The sequence below is a fragment of the Rhyacophila brunnea genome, unplaced genomic scaffold (assembly GCF_057557595.1).
Source record: "Rhyacophila brunnea isolate RB1 unplaced genomic scaffold, BYU_Rbru_1.0 scaffold_16, whole genome shotgun sequence".
NCBI lineage: Eukaryota > Metazoa > Arthropoda > Insecta > Trichoptera > Rhyacophilidae > Rhyacophila > Rhyacophila brunnea.
The window spans coordinates 10,466,574-10,486,114 of NW_028232816.1; the positions used below are offsets into that span (position 1 = coordinate 10,466,574).

The 19,541-nt window shown below is 36.1% G+C and overlaps 1 protein-coding gene across 1 annotated transcript in view; it reads right to left on the bottom strand.

Moving 5' to 3' along the window:
- Window positions 1-1,816: 1,816 nt before the first annotated feature.
- LOC147074345 (cartilage oligomeric matrix protein-like) overlaps window positions 1,817-19,541 on the bottom strand; it is a 29,064-nt gene continuing 11,339 nt past the window's right edge. The window contains exons 4-9 of the mRNA XM_085943624.1: window positions 16,632-16,871; window positions 13,584-13,683; window positions 11,377-11,586; window positions 8,841-9,024; window positions 7,393-7,630; window positions 1,817-3,191 (exon numbers count right to left, since the gene is read on the bottom strand). Of these exons, the coding sequence (XP_085799750.1) occupies window positions 3,037-3,191; window positions 7,393-7,630; window positions 8,841-9,024; window positions 11,377-11,586; window positions 13,584-13,683; window positions 16,632-16,871 (1,127 nt within the window). The 3' untranslated portion in view covers window positions 1,817-3,036. The remainder of the gene's footprint in view (window positions 3,192-7,392; window positions 7,631-8,840; window positions 9,025-11,376; window positions 11,587-13,583; window positions 13,684-16,631; window positions 16,872-19,541) is intronic.

Here is a 19,541-nt window from a genome sequence, read left to right on the forward strand (position 1 = left end):
GAAAGTAGATACAGTTATGAAGAAAGCAACACTGATTACTATTATTATACTGCTAGTCACTTTTTCACATTCTTGCTAACTGGAGATTCATACAGTAGTTTTATTCAGGGTGTTCAACTCTTCGATTGCTCACATTGTTCCAGATCCAGACGTTTGTGCAGCTTTGATAATTGGCCTTTTCATATTTTGATCATTATATAGTTTGGCTTCCACGTTCCATAGTTCAAGACGTAAATAAACCCCGTTAATAAGCTTCTCAATACCCTGCGGTTTGTTCATTTATTCATTGTACGTAGTGTGAATTGACGATTAGTAATAACACCGTAATAATATTAATAATGACACAGCGAAAAATTATAATAAGGTGTTGTCAAATCGGCTGTCACTAAAATGTTTTTATTGTCGCTAGGGGTGTGGTCAAACAGAGACGCATACATGTAGCAGAGCGAGAATGAAATAGATTTATATAGCAATTATTGCCGTATTTTCGATTGCGTTCGATATTACATATATCGACCAATCATGTTGCCAGAGAGCATGGGCAATAGATATAAATTTTCGGAAACGTAGACTACTATTGTCGTGTTTTAGGGAACTATTAACGGCTACACAATTGCCGTATCAAATTGCTGTAAAAAATGGCTCGTTTACAAGCCCTTTTAGATATATTTTCATTATTTTTCTATTGTGTTGATTACGTTATAAATATTTTCTTAAATATGTAACTCATATATTATGTATTAAAGGCTGGAGCTTTCATTGGACCATGATGTATCTATAGATCAAGTGTTATTCCTCTAGAAGCCGCAGCCTAACTATTTGAAATTGAACCTGAACACAATTATTATTGTTAAGGTACATCCTTAATCTTTAATATGTTATGAATGAAAGGTGTTGTTTTATTAATTACTACATATTATTATACGTCGCCTTTTGAATATGAAACATGGCAGCGCTCAAAATGGAAAAGTTTACGAACCGGAGCGCTCGACAATTTTCTGAAAATATTTACATAGGTATCACATTTTATGTGTATTTTATAAAAACAAGTGTGTTAGATTTTTTGTTGTGTAGCCCAGGGGTCGGCAAACTCTTGGACCAAAAGAGCCAAATATGAGTATCACAACGGTTAAATTTTTTTCGAGAGCCATACCATACATTTTTATAAATATGATTTATTTCAGTGAATGTTATTGTTTATTTATCAAGTGAAGAAGATTTTGCGAATAAAACTAACGAAAATATAAGTTCTTTTATTGTTGACATTATAAAGATAATTTTTACAGAAAATGAGTTACATACAATATTCACGCATTCCTTAAAACTAATGTGAACAATGAATGACCTTCCTTGCATTTCTTTGGAGAGTGTCTGTATGTTTGGTATGTAACTTGTAGTTTTCAATTTTAGGCGCGACTCCAAATTCACATCGGTTATTTGGCTTCTCTAAATGCTATTTATTGTCCATCGTATCTATCTATCTTATTATATAGATCTTTTAGAGAGCTCCGTTGTGTTGTGAAATTAAATTGCATTTTTCTCTCTCCAAATCCTCAATTTTGGTGGCAAGACCTATAAATTTGGAGCTACATAACTCTTTGCTTGTTAAATCCACAAAAAAAATCTATTTTAAAAGTGCTTGTGTCAATATGAAATGGGGACAAATGTAATTTGTTGACTTTTGCAATGGGCGGATTTAAAACGACAACAATCATACCTTTTTGTAATAAATCTGAATTGGTAATTTGGCAAAGAGCCGCACGCCAATACCCAAAGAGCCACATGTGGCTCGCGAGCCGCGGTTTGCCGACCCCTGGTGTAGCCTATCTAGCTCAAATGGTCAAATTATTTTTTCCACGAGACGGAGCGATAATTTTACCGAGTTTACCGGAACGGCGCTCCTGTGCGCTCCAGTCCATTTCGAGCCCTGAAACATGGTTGAGTTGTGCCAAAATGAAAACATTCACATCAGTATAATGAAAATGTAGCTAAGACTGCCTGTGACTGGACAGACCATGTCAATTGTTTGTACATTAACCAAATAAAATGAACTCTGAAACGTCACCATTTTGAATGTTTAGATTAACTATCACAAAAATCCATCTGTACATCCAATGATGTTTGAAATTTTACCATTACACTTGTGGAGATACCTCTTTCAGTTTTGGCTCATCTATACCTTCGGCTCTATATCAATATTGGTCGATATCTCATTAGCTCCATATCACCTAATAATACAAATGCCATCCAAGGCAACCCAATGAACATCTCCAATTGTCATATGAATTCATGTTAAAAACTATGTATTTGTTAAAACTATGTGAATTCAGCTAAATATCGTATATGGTGAATCAATGATATGTCTGAGGTACATAGAAAATGTCGAAACAGCTGTCAAAGATTTATGGAAACTTTGCTGGTTGCAATAACTTTTCATTATTATATTTTTAATTTTTGTAATCAATATGTAACTATTTGTTTCCTTAAAAAAAAAAGATGGTGACCATATACAAATAGGTACTTCAGTGCAATAGTAATTTGTCTGTTGTTATCAATAATTATCACACAGCATCAACCGTTCTAATATTACATGTTTATAACAGTTTAGACAATCATTTGTTAAACTTTTAAATTGAATAATGATATATACAATTAAAAATATAAATCTATGTTTCTTGAAAAGAGAGTTTTTTTGAAGACTGTTTTCTGACAATTGCTTACACAATCAAAACGTAGCTCGATTGATATCTATAGATGCATAATGTGCTCCAAATATTGCATTGGACATGGGATTTGTAAGGTTTTCCATGTAGGATGTATTGTTTATTTTTTAGTGTGAACCGTTTTGTAAACATTCGTAAATAAAAACACTTCTATCTTTTTTTATTTATGTTTTATTTTAAACCCACGATAATATTATCTCACGGCATTCAAAATAATGTCTTTGGATGTATGCATGTCTGTCAGTGAGGTACTAAACAATCAAGTCCATTACTCTGTTGCCAGACCCAGGATACGAACCTTTTACCCACAAAGTTATGAGCCGATGATATAGTCAGTCGGCAATGGTAGGAGTACTGTCTCTTTTGGTTTAGTATAATTTCCAATCCTATCCCAATTCGGCTCCGATGTGACCTTTTTTTGGAGATTTTCTGGAAGGTCTTGATACACGGCCATCGGAACAGTTTTTTCTGCAAAAAGAAATACAATAAGTAATACCTAGCAATGCTATCCAAAACGGTGAAGTGAAATACTCAATGACGACGTCCTGACGTTGCCACTGCCTCCGGGATGCGCGCTTGTGGCGTAGGCCGACGACCTTCTTCTGTTAGTCGGTTCGTCAAGTCGTGCCGCCCTCGAGCGCGTGTCTTCGGACGCGCTGTCGAGAATTCTTGACTGGGGTAAACGTAACAAACTCACTTTTGCACCTGGCAAAACAGAAGCTGTCCTCCTCAAGGGCAGCTCGAGAATAAACATTATTAAAAGAGCACCTAGTGTACGCTTTGGCGACTCCGCCGTCAGGTTTTCTCATGTGGTGACCTACCTGGGGGTCGCTCTGGATGATAAGCTAACCTTTCTGAGACATGCCCAAGTAATTGTTGCGAAGGCCAATTCGGCCTACCAAAAAGTTTCTCGCTTGGCGGGTAACAACTGGGACCTAAAGCCTTGTGCCTTGAAGATTGCCTATGGGGCTATATTCATGGGCATTGCTGGCTATGCCTCCAGCGTCTGGCACACAAAAGCCTCGCTGTCACATGTCAAGAGGGCTCTGCTTAGCGGCCAGAGGGCTGCCCTGATTGGCCTTACCAAGGCTTACAGAACTACTTCGACAGACGCCCTGGCGGTTCTGGCTTAGTCTTCCCCCTTGACCTGCACGTCCAAATAAGAGGTTCGATCACCCTCCTTCTGAGGGGGATCAGTACAACACTGGATGGTGTCCCTTTGACAGTGACGTCCCGTGGGGGTAGGCAGATTGAGCGTCGCTTGGGGGCGGCAGATACTCTAAGGGCGGCAAATCGAGGAGAATTATTTGGTATTATATAGAAATTATATAGTTATATTATTATATATAATATAGTTATATTATAACCAGAGCGTTGGAGATGTTTTTTTTATCCAGTACTTACTACAGTACAGATTTTAGTATGTCACCACGCTTCTCGAGGAATTTTTGTATTATTTTTGACTGGTCTCGTTTCGTATACAATGCCAATAAAAATATATTTTTTACTACTCTTGGCGCGTAGACACATGAATATTATGATAAATGTAAAACACCAAAAACCCATAATAAATCAGTCATAATAATATAATGTCATTTACTCAGATTAAAGAGTTCCTTTCATAATAGTGATATTATGTAGGTATGTGCGCAAAAACCAATTATGTCGCGCCATAGGTGGCGCCGAACAAGCGACGAATGTAGGTATTGAAACAAAATAATTACTAGGTATATAGCTTTCAACGTTGGTGACGAAGCAAGGAAAATTATGGTAGAGATTTATAGGTAGGTACATACTTTCGTATTTTTTAATTTATCCAAATATTTTTGCTAGTCACTCCCGAGATTTAAAAGTTGCCGGATGTACCTATTGCAAAATAGATATTCATAATGATTATTAATCCATTGACATTTGACGTAATCATATGCATATAATAGGTATTTACGTTAAGTACCAGCTAATTGTAATAAAAATGTACACTAGTAGGTACCTACCTAAATTATATCGTATTTATCGTGCTGTGAATAACAATACCTTATTTTAAGTCGTTTTTTTGTAAACATATTTTGTGCTGATAATAGTGAGGATTTGTGGTTTATTTCAATCATCAACGGTTGGATGTTGAGATTATTAATTAATAGTGTATTTATGATTAAAAATAGGTTTATATTAAATAAATAATGAGGAAAATTATTTTGTTTACATATTGTAGCGTACACTAATAGCATAGAAAAAATGGTGTAAAAATATTACGTCTGCGTAGGTATTACATACAGATACATACTAAATGTGTCAGATATATCAACCAAATGGCATCTCAGACTCTGGTGATTTGGGTAAGTGTTTAACTAATATTATATTTATTCGCTTATTTATTTATTAATATCTAAATTTTATTTTGTATGATCCAGCTTAGTGGTAGGTATATATTTTGTTAGTAATGTATCCATCCATACCATGCCCCCCACAAGGGGGGGCTGACAGGGCTCTAGCCTGGGTCCCGGGGTCGATAAGTGAAATAAACATATATAACAAATTTGCTCGAATAGCAAAAAATTCGCCTGCGGTGCTATTTTCTTCACTAATGTTATTATTTAAAATTATGTGGTTGTACAATACAATTTATAATTGTGTAGCGATACTCAAAAACTCCATAATTCAAATGGGTGTATTAAAATTTACAAAAAAACACTAAATATACACATCAATTTTAACGCGTACATCATTTGGAAAACATTACTGTAGAGCGTCACACTGCCTTTATCCTTAGCGATAGGTAGGGGGGCTGCCAAAGATCCTAGCCTGGGGGTCCGCTTCAGGATACGAGGGCCATGCTTCATACAACACATTTCTTAGATATTGGAGTAATGAAAGGATGATAAAAAAAATGGGGCGGCATTTTGACGCTGCCTAGGGGCGAGATTTTGTCTAGGGACGTCACTGCCCTTTGACACCGCCACTGAGAGTTGAGGGCGTTTTATACAGAAAGACTGTAACTGAGCTGGTTTTAAAGACCCCATACGCGTCATGGCAGGCGAGATGGGAGGCCTCCGCCAAGGGCCGCCAGACATTTCTTAACTTTCCGGATGTCTCGGCGAGACATATGACGAGGAGATTGTTGCCGACCCACTGGACCAGTCAACTTTTGACTGGCCATGGAAACTTTGCGGCCAAATTACAGGAGTTTGGCCTGGCAGGACATGGGTCGGGTTGCTCATGTGGACATGACCAGCAGGACGCAGAGCACGTACTGTGGGACTGTTCACTTATGAGCCTCGAACGAGCGAAGTTGTTTGCCCGGGTCCGACCCCATTCGGGCCCAATTAATAGGACACGCGGATATGGTGGCAACCGAAGCCAATTTTGAGGCCTTTACTATATTCACCGGAGCGTACGGAGAGCGGAACAACCCCGACTCCCCTTGCGACTCGTCAAACTAAAGACACTTTGATAGTTGCCGATAAATAAATAAAATCCATTTACTTTTGCACTTCGGTGCAAGGTTGCATCACCAGTCCCGTGCTGCTCCGCTCGGGACAAAAATGAGGGCTTAAACTGGCACACTTAAGGGTTATGATAGACGGTCGCGCATCGACGTGACTGCATATACATAACGGGAGCGGAGGCGGGAACCTTTTTTTTTCCCAAACCAGACCAGTCGCAAGGGGCTGTTAAGATTCAACATAAATAGCTTTTAATAACTTTTTCAGTCATACCTAATTGTTTTCATTGAACTGAGAATATAAATTGAAAATGGTTATGTTAGTTTTTAACATTCTGCAAGCCCAAATGAATACTTTTCTAGGTAGAATATCTTATTTTTCATTATCAAAAAATGTCTCAAATTGCAAGCTTCGTATTTTTTCGCTAGGTGCCTCTGGTAGGTAGAAGCATCCCCCCTAAGTTGCTATAAATCCCCTTAGCAAGCAATAATAGTGTTTTGCTTCAATTTTTGTTTTTTATCGAAGAAAAGCTCTAAGTATCTATCTTTTATTCAAAATCCATCGCTGGAAAATTTTAAGCCGGAACGCTCAATAATTTTCTGAAAATAATAACATACTTATCTAATTTTATCTATATTTTATAAAAGTAATTGTTTTAGGATAGTTTTGACCAAATAACCAGATGAACATGCCAAAGTATTAGTTCAGTTTAGGTAGGTATCACATTTTAAAACTAGATACCACACTTATCACTAGAAACGAATCTCGATAGTGGAAGGTGCTTAGTCTCAAAATAGAGGACCTGTAAGATTAAAAGTGTCAGAGCTAATCAGACTAAACTGACTGGCTCTGAGAGATCTGATATCAATTTCGGAGTCAACATAGAGTTAAATCCTAATTCGTCTACATATCGCCATCTATGGGTCTCTTTTTCAAGTTACGCCGCTGTATATAGAGTTAAATTCTAATCTGTCTACATAACGCTTTCGATGTCTAGTCAATGGGCCACGCCATCTATGGGTCTCTTTTCGAAATTATGCATGCTATATTGTGTTATATTTTTTGGAATACATAATAATATAGCCTATCTAGTTCAGATGATCAAACTATATTTTCCACGGAGCAATAATTTTGGAGATTTCATGCTCCGGTTCGTTTCGAGCCCTGTCAAAATCTTTGGTATGTACCTACCATATTATAAATCTTAATAATAAAATGTTACATACCATTGCATCGAGTGTGCACATCGTACCAGATGACCCTCTCCTGAGAGAAGGAGAGCACTCCTACACGCCCTCCCGTGAGAGTATCATCGTAGATGTTTCCGGAGTCAGCTACCGTAGTGTCGTCATCGTATATCCTCAGTCGGATGAGGCCGATGACGGGGCGGTGAAGAAGCAGCCAGCGGTATGTAGTGTTGGATTTCCAACCGGTGTTTTTCGGATCTTTCCATAATAATTTCACCTGAGAGATGTCATATTATAATTATTTAATAAATTCTGTAGGTACCGTTCCAAGCAAAAAATCGTGTGTCCTTTTTTGAGGCCCTCCACCACAAAAAATTAAATAAAATCATTAAATTTCAACATCAAAGTAGGTACCTAGTAAATTATCTATCTACCTCTTTTCTAGAATCATGTTCTGCAACAAATATACATGTTATTAATAATGACAGTGATGGCACATCATAACAATATTAGTGGTTAATTTTTTATTTTTATTTGTTTGAGTAAAGTTGTTTTATTACAGACCCATTTGAAGTAAGATGCTTCAGAGCAGGGGTAGTCAACTTTTTTATAAAATTTCTAACCGCCCATCGGTTCCACAGTAATGGTGATTTATAAATTAGGGAAGTAACTTTTCTTTATAAAATTTATAAATCCGAGTTACAGCAAGTTAAAGCGTATAATAATAATTATTTATCAAAAACTTTATGTCAGACTTTCGCTAAGTTTGCCAGAACAAATGTTTATAAAACAACTTAGTGTAGTTAAATCTATCTTTTTATTTATACTTTGCATACATAGAAGCATGAAGTTTGCTTTAAAAAAAAACATAATGAAAATGTTTTTAAAACTCTTACTGCCCACCATGAAAGCTGGAAGGCCACTAGTGGGCGGTAGGGACCAGGTTGACTACCCCTGCTTTAGAGTTTAGGTTATATTTTATACTCAATTTGTTAGAAAAAATATGATCTTTTTAAATATATTAGTGCAATTTATTTAATATTTGTATGACTGCCTTGAACTGTTTGGAGCCCCCATTTAAAATCTACAGACGAATCGAATGCGTCATTTGCGTCAAAGAAAATCACTGCTGATGTTGTAGGTAGGCAGCACTCGAAATGGAAAATTTTACGAACCGGAGCGCTCGTTAATTTTCTGAATATATTAGCATAGTTATCTAGTTTTATGTGTGTTTTATAAAAATAAATGTGTTAGATTTTTTGTTATATGGCCATTCTAGCTGAAACGGTAAAAATATTTTCTCCATTAGACGGAACGACAATGTTGTAGATTTTACGACTCAGATTACTCCGGTCCATTTCGAGCCCTGTAGGCTGTAGGTACATAATTAAATTTATGAATGACAGTTAGTAGGTAAGTAAGTTGTATGAAATAGCTGGAAGCACTATCTTATCCTAATAAGCTGTATTATTGTGGTAGGTAAATACCTGATCAGGAGTGTCTCCGGTATGCCAAAGGGCGTTCCTCATCATCTCACCAGGACCAGTGCTCGAGTTGACAAGCTTTATTTGAATACCAGCCTCCGCAGTTGCTCGGAATGGTGTAACAGACCAATATGTTTGCGGATTTTTCTTCCACATCATCGTGTAGAACTTGCTATTGTCTTGGTAACTGTCAAAAATATATTATAAAGTCTGTAATAATGTTAAAACAATTGTTACATTATAATTATAAGACATTGGCGTGAGGTTTGATATTTTTGACAGAAAACTAGACATAGTCGATGCAATATTATTGATGTACCTATGTACATTCCATGACAGCTACCGTAATCAATAATCACGTTTGCTTCGCCTAATTTCTGTGCACTAGAAGAAACCGCATCTGCGCATGTTAGACGTCCGACTATTACACTTTTGGAAAGAGGTAGGCTGTGGAGACAAGAGAAAAAGAACACACATTTCAGGTATACATATGGGAAATAAGAAGATAATAATATGATATTACTACTGATGAATAGGTACACACTATCGATAATGACACACTAATTCAATGTAATATCAAAAGTTCACTGACAACATAAATTGAGCGATGAGCTATTTTCAAAAAATCAGATAAAATTATTTCAATTTTTAAAACAATCTATTTTTATTTATATGTACTTATGTGATTGACGGCCATTGAAATTATTTAAGTATTAAAATTATCTAATGATTAATAATATTTTTAACAAAGCTTCAGCCATAGACAAAAATGTTATACTTACGAAAAGATTTTACGCTTACGCATTAGAGCCTATCGTTTTACATATATTGCGATAGGCATACCTACTGAAGCATGTGACATTAAAGTCCATACAAAAAATACGTTAAAAACAGATGGCACTCTGTGACATATGTTTTTTAACCTCAGATGGTGCTGTAATCGATATTTTTTTTAAATATATTTGAATATATACGACAAATGTCGTTGGCAAATTAAATTATTTTTCTTAAGAAGGTAGGCTATAAATAATCGCCTAGTATTGAGTATTCGCAACTGATTTATGTAATAGCTTATAACTTTTAAATAAATAAACACAGCCAAACAATATTTACCTATATCACTGTTTTGACTGGTTTATCGGCGAGACAGGTGGGGGAAAACAGGTCATGATTACTAAGTTCCAGCGACTATTTTATACGCACTATCAAAAATTCTGGGCTTTAACATGTTACTTTATAAACCATTCATTCATTTAATAAACAAAACAAATTTAAAAATTATTTCATTCATTAAGGTGAAGCCTTTACTGAACCCTTTTTAAAGGGGCACCTAGCGGAAAAATACGAAGCTTGTCATTTAAGACATTTTTTTGATAATTTACAATTTCAACGAAAACATTAAAAAGATTTTTTTTTATTTTAAATGTAACATGTGAATTTTGTTTACGCCCCCCTCTTATTATAACATATATTTTATGGTCATATTTATTATTATAATTAAGTTTATTTTTCAATTCTTCTTCTTAAAGAATTTTGACTAATTCATAGTATTAATATTTTTTATATTAATTTAAAAAAACATCGATTTTTATAAAAATATTAATGTGTATAACTTGAAATTCTTTTTATTTATATCAAATCTAATTTAGGTATGGTCACAATATTGAAGCTCGACAAATAAATTGTGCTCAATTTAGTTATTTGAAATCGTTTTTACATGTTATAAATCAATATTTTTTAATATTGGATAGGGGACAAAAGTTTTCAGCTGGCACCGAGCTGGCTTGGTGCGGCATGGCCGCTTTCACTCCGGCGTGAAAGAAAAAGAGCACCCCGAGTCTAGGAAGCCTAGATTGACTGCTTAAGTTGTGATCAAATTGAGATGCATGTCACGTCACTGTCACGCTGTCACGGCGACAAATTATTTAGTCAATGGTTTCGTCATTTTGCAGAATATTCTGAACGATTCACTTACAGAAAATGCCAACTCTAATGTATTAGTATTTTGAATTCATTATTCATCATATTATCAATATATTTTAACAGTTTCTATGTGTGCGTAGGAAGTTACTTGCAATAGGTATTATATCCTTAGATAATATTTTGAACAGAACCCAACCTGCAGACCATAGATAATAGACAATATTCTGATAGAAAATACATAGTGCCAACCACTAAAAACAAAAACGTGATTTTGACGTGATTCGAAAAAGTGTGGGCATGTAGAAAATGATAAAAACGTTCAAAACGTCATGCAGGTATCGATGCAGTGACGTTCAACGTGAGGTGACCTCATTGTTGTTTTGGTGATTTCGGTGGATTTTGCCAACTGACAATGTTCGTTTAAAGGTTCAAAATGTGCTACGGGATGGGACTATCAGTCTGATAACATTTTAAACACAAAGAAAAATGACATGACACACCTTTTTCCCGTATCGGCAGCTTACTGTGACGTCACGTGTCCGCGACATGCACCATAATATCTTTCGCGCTTTAGCCACGAGGGAATGACCGAGAAGAGAACCTTTGTAAGACATACCTGAAAACGATTCCAAAATAATCGTCATCCATTTCTGTGTCAACGAAAAAGAGGCCATCATAATCCATTCCACTGAAATCGTTGTGCCCGATAGCTAATCCTGGATTTCCGTTGCTGAACTGCACTATTTCATTTCCTTTATCGAAGACTGTCCAGTTGGGGTTGGGTTCGAACTCTGATGCAGGGTCTAGCAGAACTGTCTGGTACGTCCTGAAAGTTACATATAATATTGTTACAAGAGACATTCAGTCCTTAGTAGCGATCCAATCCCGAGCCAAAATTTTGATCCCGGGATTTCGTGATTACAATTTGACAATCCCGGGACTGGACCCGGGATTAACGTTTTTTTCGATAGTTAATATAATTTATTTTATTTATACAAATAGCGTTGATAAAATCGGCCAAAAATGTCTAGTATAATTATTTATACTATTTAATACATTTAATGTTAATATCACGTACCTACGTTGAATCTTGGAAATACATACATGGGTTTAATGGAGTAAATAATATTGTAATATAGATAATAATGTGAAAGTAAAACAGTTTTTTTTTATATATATTTAAGAAAAGATAACATTCATAAAATTCGGCGTATAAACAAGTGCCTGCCTGCACGTCCGTGGCACTGGCGGTTAGACGCCATTCACGTGCCAGAACGTCAGTGGCATCTAGCTGGTTAAATGAACGAATTTATTATTTTTCTGATGCTCTCGGTTTATGCATTGACGCTCATTTAATATTGGTGTATTTCACACATTTTACTCCCTACTTCAATAGTTTGTCAATTTATGGCTATGGTCGTATGTTGTAGCTTAACCACTGGGGAATGCCAAAAGAAATGGCGTATTTCAAAAAAACACTACCTTATTCTTAGGTCAATAATTATTACATAGAAATCATTATTCGTAGGATGTTTATCACACTTGAATGATCAAAGACATAGCTTATAATGGGTATCTTTAGAATTATCTTCAAATGTGTTAATCTTGCCCATTTTTTGAATAATAAAATGCCCAATTCTTGTCAAATTTGGGATCACAGAGATTATCAATATAATTTTTTTATCGTAAATACTTCACTATAATAATGTCGATATAAATTATACTGATGGTTTTATAAATGCGTTTAAAAATTAAGAAATGTATAAAATTTTAACACCACTGCACATTTATGTACTGAAATATGACTATATTCTAAAACATTAGAGCGAGAGGTTTAAAAGAATACTATTTTATCTAAAAAAAATACTTTATGCAGTCATAAAATGTTTAAAATAAATATAACGGATAATAAGGCTTCAAAATTATATAAATAGTTTATCTACAACGTTTAAGGTATGTCCAGGATCAAGCTTTGAAAATAGAACAAAAGCTCCATTTTGACCTACGCTGAACATGTCCCCCCTTAAGGAACTCAGGTTTAAGCTATGCAGCTAAGCGTTAAGAGCTGATGATTTGAAGTAATTACTCTACTAACAGCTGCAACGGATTAAATCTCAAAGTACACCGATTATCGTAACTATGTAAATTTATATCGATACATTATAATTCGAAAAACCAAAAGAGCGCTTGTTTTATATAGGTATTTTTGCGCATGTCCGGAAACTTGTACGTATGCAGTTCGCCGTATCACACTTCACCGTGAAATATTGTATCGTAAATATATGGCCGTATATTAAAGACCGTACAACCACTTTGGGTCGTATAGTACTGACATAAAATTCATGTCTAAATAAAACGCGGTTTTAGTCGGTTTACACTTTACAGGAAGCCAGCAGCAAACGTTTTTTTGAAAATAGCCGATATACTGGATTATTTTTTAGGTAAGGTTAGGTTTTCTTTCTTGAATTCAAGAATTTTTCCAAAATCAGCATTGATTCCAAAATTGAATCAATGTTCATATTGAATCTAATACAATTGGAGACCGTATAGTATACGGTCATCTTTTTCCGATAGACAGCTCACGGCGAACTGTGCCACGGTGAAAAGTTTTACGAACAATTTACATGCAACCATTTTTGCGGGCGGATTTGCTTTGACGGCAATATCTGGGTGGTTTTGTCAGGGTGCCGGAGAATATATTATTATATTAGAGAAAGCTGGTTTAAAATTCAACACAATTGCAAAAAGATTACGATTCTCAGTAATGAGCGTGGCAAAGAGGAAGAATACCTATTAAAAATACTGATGTACCTAAAATCTTACCTAAAATCCTCCTTGGCGACATGCATATGGGGACAGTTGTCGTCATTGGGAATAATGTCTGGACCGCTATCAGATTCGCATGCGTCTCCGACGCCATTTTCTATAGTGAACATAAGAAGAAGAAAAGGTAAAACAGAGGGTGAAGAAGCAGAAGAGGAAACAATTGATTAGGGGTTAATAGACGGGGTGACCGTAGTATTAAGTGACTACCCCTAAGGCCATCCGCTCACGTGAATACTCAAAAAAGACGAGACTGAACTCCAGTATCTAGCTAATGTATTTCAATTGCGGCTCGCTGACGGCAAGACTGGAATCTCTTAGTTTCAAAACGTCCGCGACTGAAACCGAGGAGATGCGACATGCTAGTCTCCCTGTCTCTCAGTTGCCAGTCACCCATAACACAGTGGTACCAACAGTGACGTCCCGTGGGGGTAGGCAGATTGAGCGTCGCTTGGGGGCGGCAGTTACTCGAAGGGCGGCAAATCGAGGAGAATCATTAAATATATATAGGAATAGGTACCTAGACTTAGTAATAACGGAAATATCTTTCCATTAAAAAATCAGCTCACTGGTTGGAAACAAAATGTATTAATTAGAATAAACGGTTTAACAGGACTGTATTTTTTTCGTCGGGTTCGCGATGTCTAGTTTACTTCCGTTGTCTTTGGACATCACTCCTTGATGACCAGCAATGACACGTGCAGATTTGCGAATTATATTTGAATTATAGGTAGGTACATACTTAGGTACCTACCTAATTAATTTATCCAAATATTTTTTCCAATCATTTGCGAGTTTTGAAAGTTGTCAGGTGTATTTTTAAATGTATCTGAAACCGTGGACTCGCAATATTGTCTATTGATGTAGTAATTTTGTAGTATATTATATTTTGTTAATAATGTATTTATTAGATAGGTATTGAAGTCCTGAAAGGATAATAAAAAATGCTGTAGGTATATGTAATGGGATGGCATTTTGACGCTGCCTAGGGGCGGCATTTTGTCTAGGGACGTCACTGGGTACCAATATTAGTAGATTCGATGAAAAATCATATTGTCTTAAAGAAAATGGTAGCGCTGAACTGAACTAAACAAGCAATAACATGTCAAGACGTCAAAAGTTAAAGATGGGCGAACCGATTTTTAATTTACTTTATTCAGATGTTGAGAAATACTCCTGCATGTATAATTACAGGCTGCCAGAATATTCGAGTAAAGATATTACGGAAAAGCTTAGAATGAAGTAGGAAAGACAATGGGTTTGACAGTTTGAGGTTATGAGATTATTAGGTTTCAGTAGCCCCATATGCGAAGCATCAGTCATTGGCCAGTTTATGAGTTCCATCACCAACCAGTTCGTCAGATTTTAGTTTCTGCGTGAGCGGGTGGCCAAAGTCAGTCCTAAAAAACGTCACGTCATGTATAAGGCATACCGTAAGGCGTAAAGGAATTTTTTTAGAGCAGCATTTTTTGGCGCAGGTTTCACATTTTACAAGGGCGCTGAGTACTGCTGAATACAGAAATTGATAGATCTAAGGATCTTAGCCATGGAGAAGACCATCAGATGGACAAACCATCATGGTTATGTGCCTTAATCACGAGGGACTCGGAAAAAAAGGTTAATTCCGAAGTAAAATAGGTTGAACATACATAATTTTGAAAACATTTCCGAGAAAATATATTGAATAATTGAAAAAAGTTAGACACCCCCGCAGGAATCGAACCTGCATCTCCCGGGTATCACGCCCACGCACAAATACCACTATGCTAAAGGAGTAAACTACTGCGAAACGAAGCGAGAGAAAGACAAAACATGTGCAGATACGATTGAGATGATTTCATGCATCTTGCATCGTTCGGTGGCTTATTTTTCCGGATTGGTTTCCTGTGGATTAAAAAATGAAAATATAATATCCACATTTATTTGCGGACCAACGAAATTTTCTCACGGACCACCACTTTGGGGACCGCTGATTCTGGAATACTTTTGTCTCAATTAGTCCGGATAATAATTATTTACGACCCACTACGCGTTATGTTCATAGTAATTTAACACACTGAAATCGGATGCATCTAGCCGGACAATATCCTCTCCTTAGATTATAGAAAAATATAGATAGAGCTATTGCAAGTGTTTGTCCCTCAAAACATGACGAACTTTTTCACGCACTTGCCTCACCCCCTTCACGCTTCCTCCGCAACCCTTTCCTGGGTTATTCTAAAATATGTGTGACTGTGTGGTCGTAGTGTTGCCACATATCGAATATTTATTCCAATGTTATAATTTTACAAGTGATGTTTTTATAAATTATATTATGGCAACACTGGCGTGTTGGCTATGCACTTGGTAAAACTTTACTCACTAAAGTCAGCTCATGCCATCCTCATCCTCTCTCTATATAGTATATACCAGTGGTTCTCACGTGAATTTTAACTGTGGCCACACAATTGACATTGACAGTTCTATAGAAACGTCTGGTGGCCGCACCAAATTTTGCTTTTGTTGTGATTGAAAAATGTAACCTAAATTTTATTTACAAAAAAAAATGGATCAATTTATTTATAGGCAAGTCTATTTAATAAAAGACATTTGAATATGTTAGTACATACATATCTATTTATTTAAAAATAATGCAAATGTAAATCTTCAATGCAAGCCGCTTCTAAGTTTACATCTGTCAACTGGCTTCGATATTTGTTTTTTATGAAGTGCATTACACTGAATCATCTTCCACAGTATACAGTAGTAGGAAAAATCGACAATATTAATAAAGCAATTGTTGCCAATTCTTTGAATTGACTGTTCTCAGAAATGGACTATTTCACACATGATCTCATCACAAAAATACACTATGGGTCATTTGAGCGTGGAAAGATATTTAAAACAAGTCATGTGTATTCAATCAATTTTATAAATAAAGTTTTGAAATATTATTCCGTCAAGCGCTGGTGGCCGCACATGAGAATCACTGGTATATACCGTCTATGATCTGGATTTTTTTATTAATGATATTATGAAGGATCTTCATGGCAACTACGCACTACTTACTGTCTTCATCTTCTTGTAATTTGTTGGAGACAAGGGGACAGTTATCTAAATCGTTGAGTATTCCATCGTTGTCTTTGTCAGGGTCGCAAGCATCTCCTATTCCGTCATTGTCCACATCTAGCTGATTCGTATTTGGTATATTTGGGCAGTTGTCACAGGCATCTCCTACTTCGTCCTTGTCGCTATCGAGCTGATCTGGATTCTTGTGGAGTGGGCAATTGTCGTCGTAATTTAAAATATCTGAAAAATTCCCAAAATATTAGAAAAAAAATTAGACGGCAAATACAAAAATCTTTAACGTAGGAAAAGAAGACGTCGCGTCGAAGTTAATTGAGAACCTTTTGGATATACTCTGGTTGGGCCAATTATGGTGGCTGTCATTCCTTATTTCCCCATCTATCTCACATCCTTATTTATTATTGTCGCAAGACCATTGCGACCAGCAGTTACGGCTCACGAGACGACCGTGATTGCAAATAACATTTAGTTAGCTCAGGGGTTCCCAACCCCGTGCCCGCGGGCACCATGGCGCCCGCGGAACGATTCGTATGTGCCCGCCACTATTCGACAGAGACAGAATTTTCACGCTAGCCTGACACACGCTTAAAACCCGAAGTGAACGAACGCCACGAACTGAGCCGATAAACGCCGAAGCACGTGACAGTAGTCACGTGCTCGTACTGTCCCGATTGCTTCGGCGATCATTGGCTCAGTTCGGGTTTTCGGCGTGTACAAGGAGTGATGTGCAAATAGCATTCCCCGCCTGGAACCGCGTTGTTGTCATTGTGATTGCGATTGCTGCCCCGTTCGGGTAGCGACAGTTAGCTAGGAGACATCTTCGTCTGACGAAACACGAATTAGGAGTTTTGATATTCCTTCTATATAGTTCTAAAATGAGTGAACCGAGTAAAAGACAACGAACCTATAATTTTAACACTGACTGGGAGGAATCATATTGTTTCTTTAATGTGAAAAATAAATGCGTCTGTTTCTTGTGTGGCAGTAGTATTGCAGTGCTGAAAAAACATAATGTTGAACGACACTTTCAGACAATTCATGCCACTTTTGATGTGAATTATCCACTTAAATCTGAAGTAAGAAAGAAAAAATTAGGTCAACTAAAATCAAGTCTAACTGCATAACAGACTGTTTTCACTAGACATGTGGAAATTTCTAAAAAGGCCACCATTTCTTCTTTCAAAATTTCTCACATGCTCGCAAAAATGAAGAAACCTTTCATTGATGGTGAGTTGTTTAAAAAACTATTTTTGACTGGTGCCGATTGTTTGTTTGGTGGATTTTCTAACAAACGTGAGATTGTCTCAGCAATACAAGACTTACAGTTGTCAAATAACACCGTCACAAGAAGAATACATGCAATTTCAACAGACATACAAACTCAGTTAAAGACTGCCTTTGAAATATGTGACTGGTTCTCGCTACAATTTGACGAATCAACAGATATATCAGAAACCGCACAGTTAGCAGTTATGGTGAGAATGGTATTTAGTAACTTCACAGTAAAAGAGGATATGTTGCAAATATTACCTATGAAAGGACAGACAATGGGTAAGGATATTTATAATACATTCAGAACATACGCCAAGTCAATAAATATGCCTTTGCATAAGCTGTCTGCGATAACCACCGATGGGGCACCAGCAATAGTAGGTAAAAACAAAGGATTTATTGCCCTCTGCAAGAAGGATGAATCATTTTCAAACTTTATGTCCTACCACTGTATTATCCACCAGGAAACTCTGTATTGTAAAATATTGAAATATTGAAACACGTTATGAAAATTTTTACAAAAATAATCAATTCTATTCGAGCAGCTCCTTTGCAACACCGACTTTTCAAGGCCCTGTTAGAAGATACTGAAGATAAAAAACATGATCTTATTCTGCATACTGAAGTACGTTGGCTCAGTAAAGGAAAGGTTCTTACAAGATTTGTGAGTTTAATTGAAGAAATAAAAACATTTACAAACGATAAAAAGGAAATTTATGATGAACTAGCTGACTCTCACTGGCTGATTGGTTTGGGATTCCTCACAGACATCATGGAAAAATTGAATTCTTTAAATTTGGAGTTGCGGGGGAAAGACAAAAACATAGCTGAAATGATAAGCTCTGTAAAGTCATTTAAAGCTAAATTGGATTTGTTGATATCACATCTGCAGATCTATTCTCTCGTGCATTTCCCACATATGAATAAAATGCTAGGTAACAATGAATTAAACGGGTCATTATTTATTAAGCATCTTCAAGTGTTAAAAAAACAATTTGAAGAGAGATTGTTGCAGTTTACAGATATTGAGCCAATTGTTTCCTTCTGTATCAATCCTTTTACTTGCCAAATAAATGTAATGGAAATGGCCGCATGTATTGCAGATTTTGTTCAAGGTAAGACAGAAGAACTAGAGTTAGAAATTTTGGAGCTTAAGAATGATATTTTGCTTAAATTCTTAATATCAGGGGACTTTTGGAATACAGTGGACAGAGAAAAGTTCCCATTTTTGAAAAAAGCGGCATATAAAATTGAATCATTTTTCGGTTCGACATATTTAGGCGAATCATTGTTTTCAAACATGAACTTAATAAAATCAAGATATAGATCTCGACTCACCGATGAGCATCTTTATGATTGTTTGCTAACAGGATTATCGTCATACTCTCCTAATTATTATGAGGCACTGGCCAATGATATGCAATGCCAAAGATCACATTGACAGATTGATATTCTATTTTTTTATTAAATGTTTTCTTTGTAGTTGTGTTTTTTGTTTACTTTGTTTACGTTTTGTAAATACATTTCTCTGTGTGTATGCAATTTGAATAATAGTTTTATTATTTTGAAACATTTTTGTTTATTATTTATTTATAAATTATGAATATAAGAAAATAAATT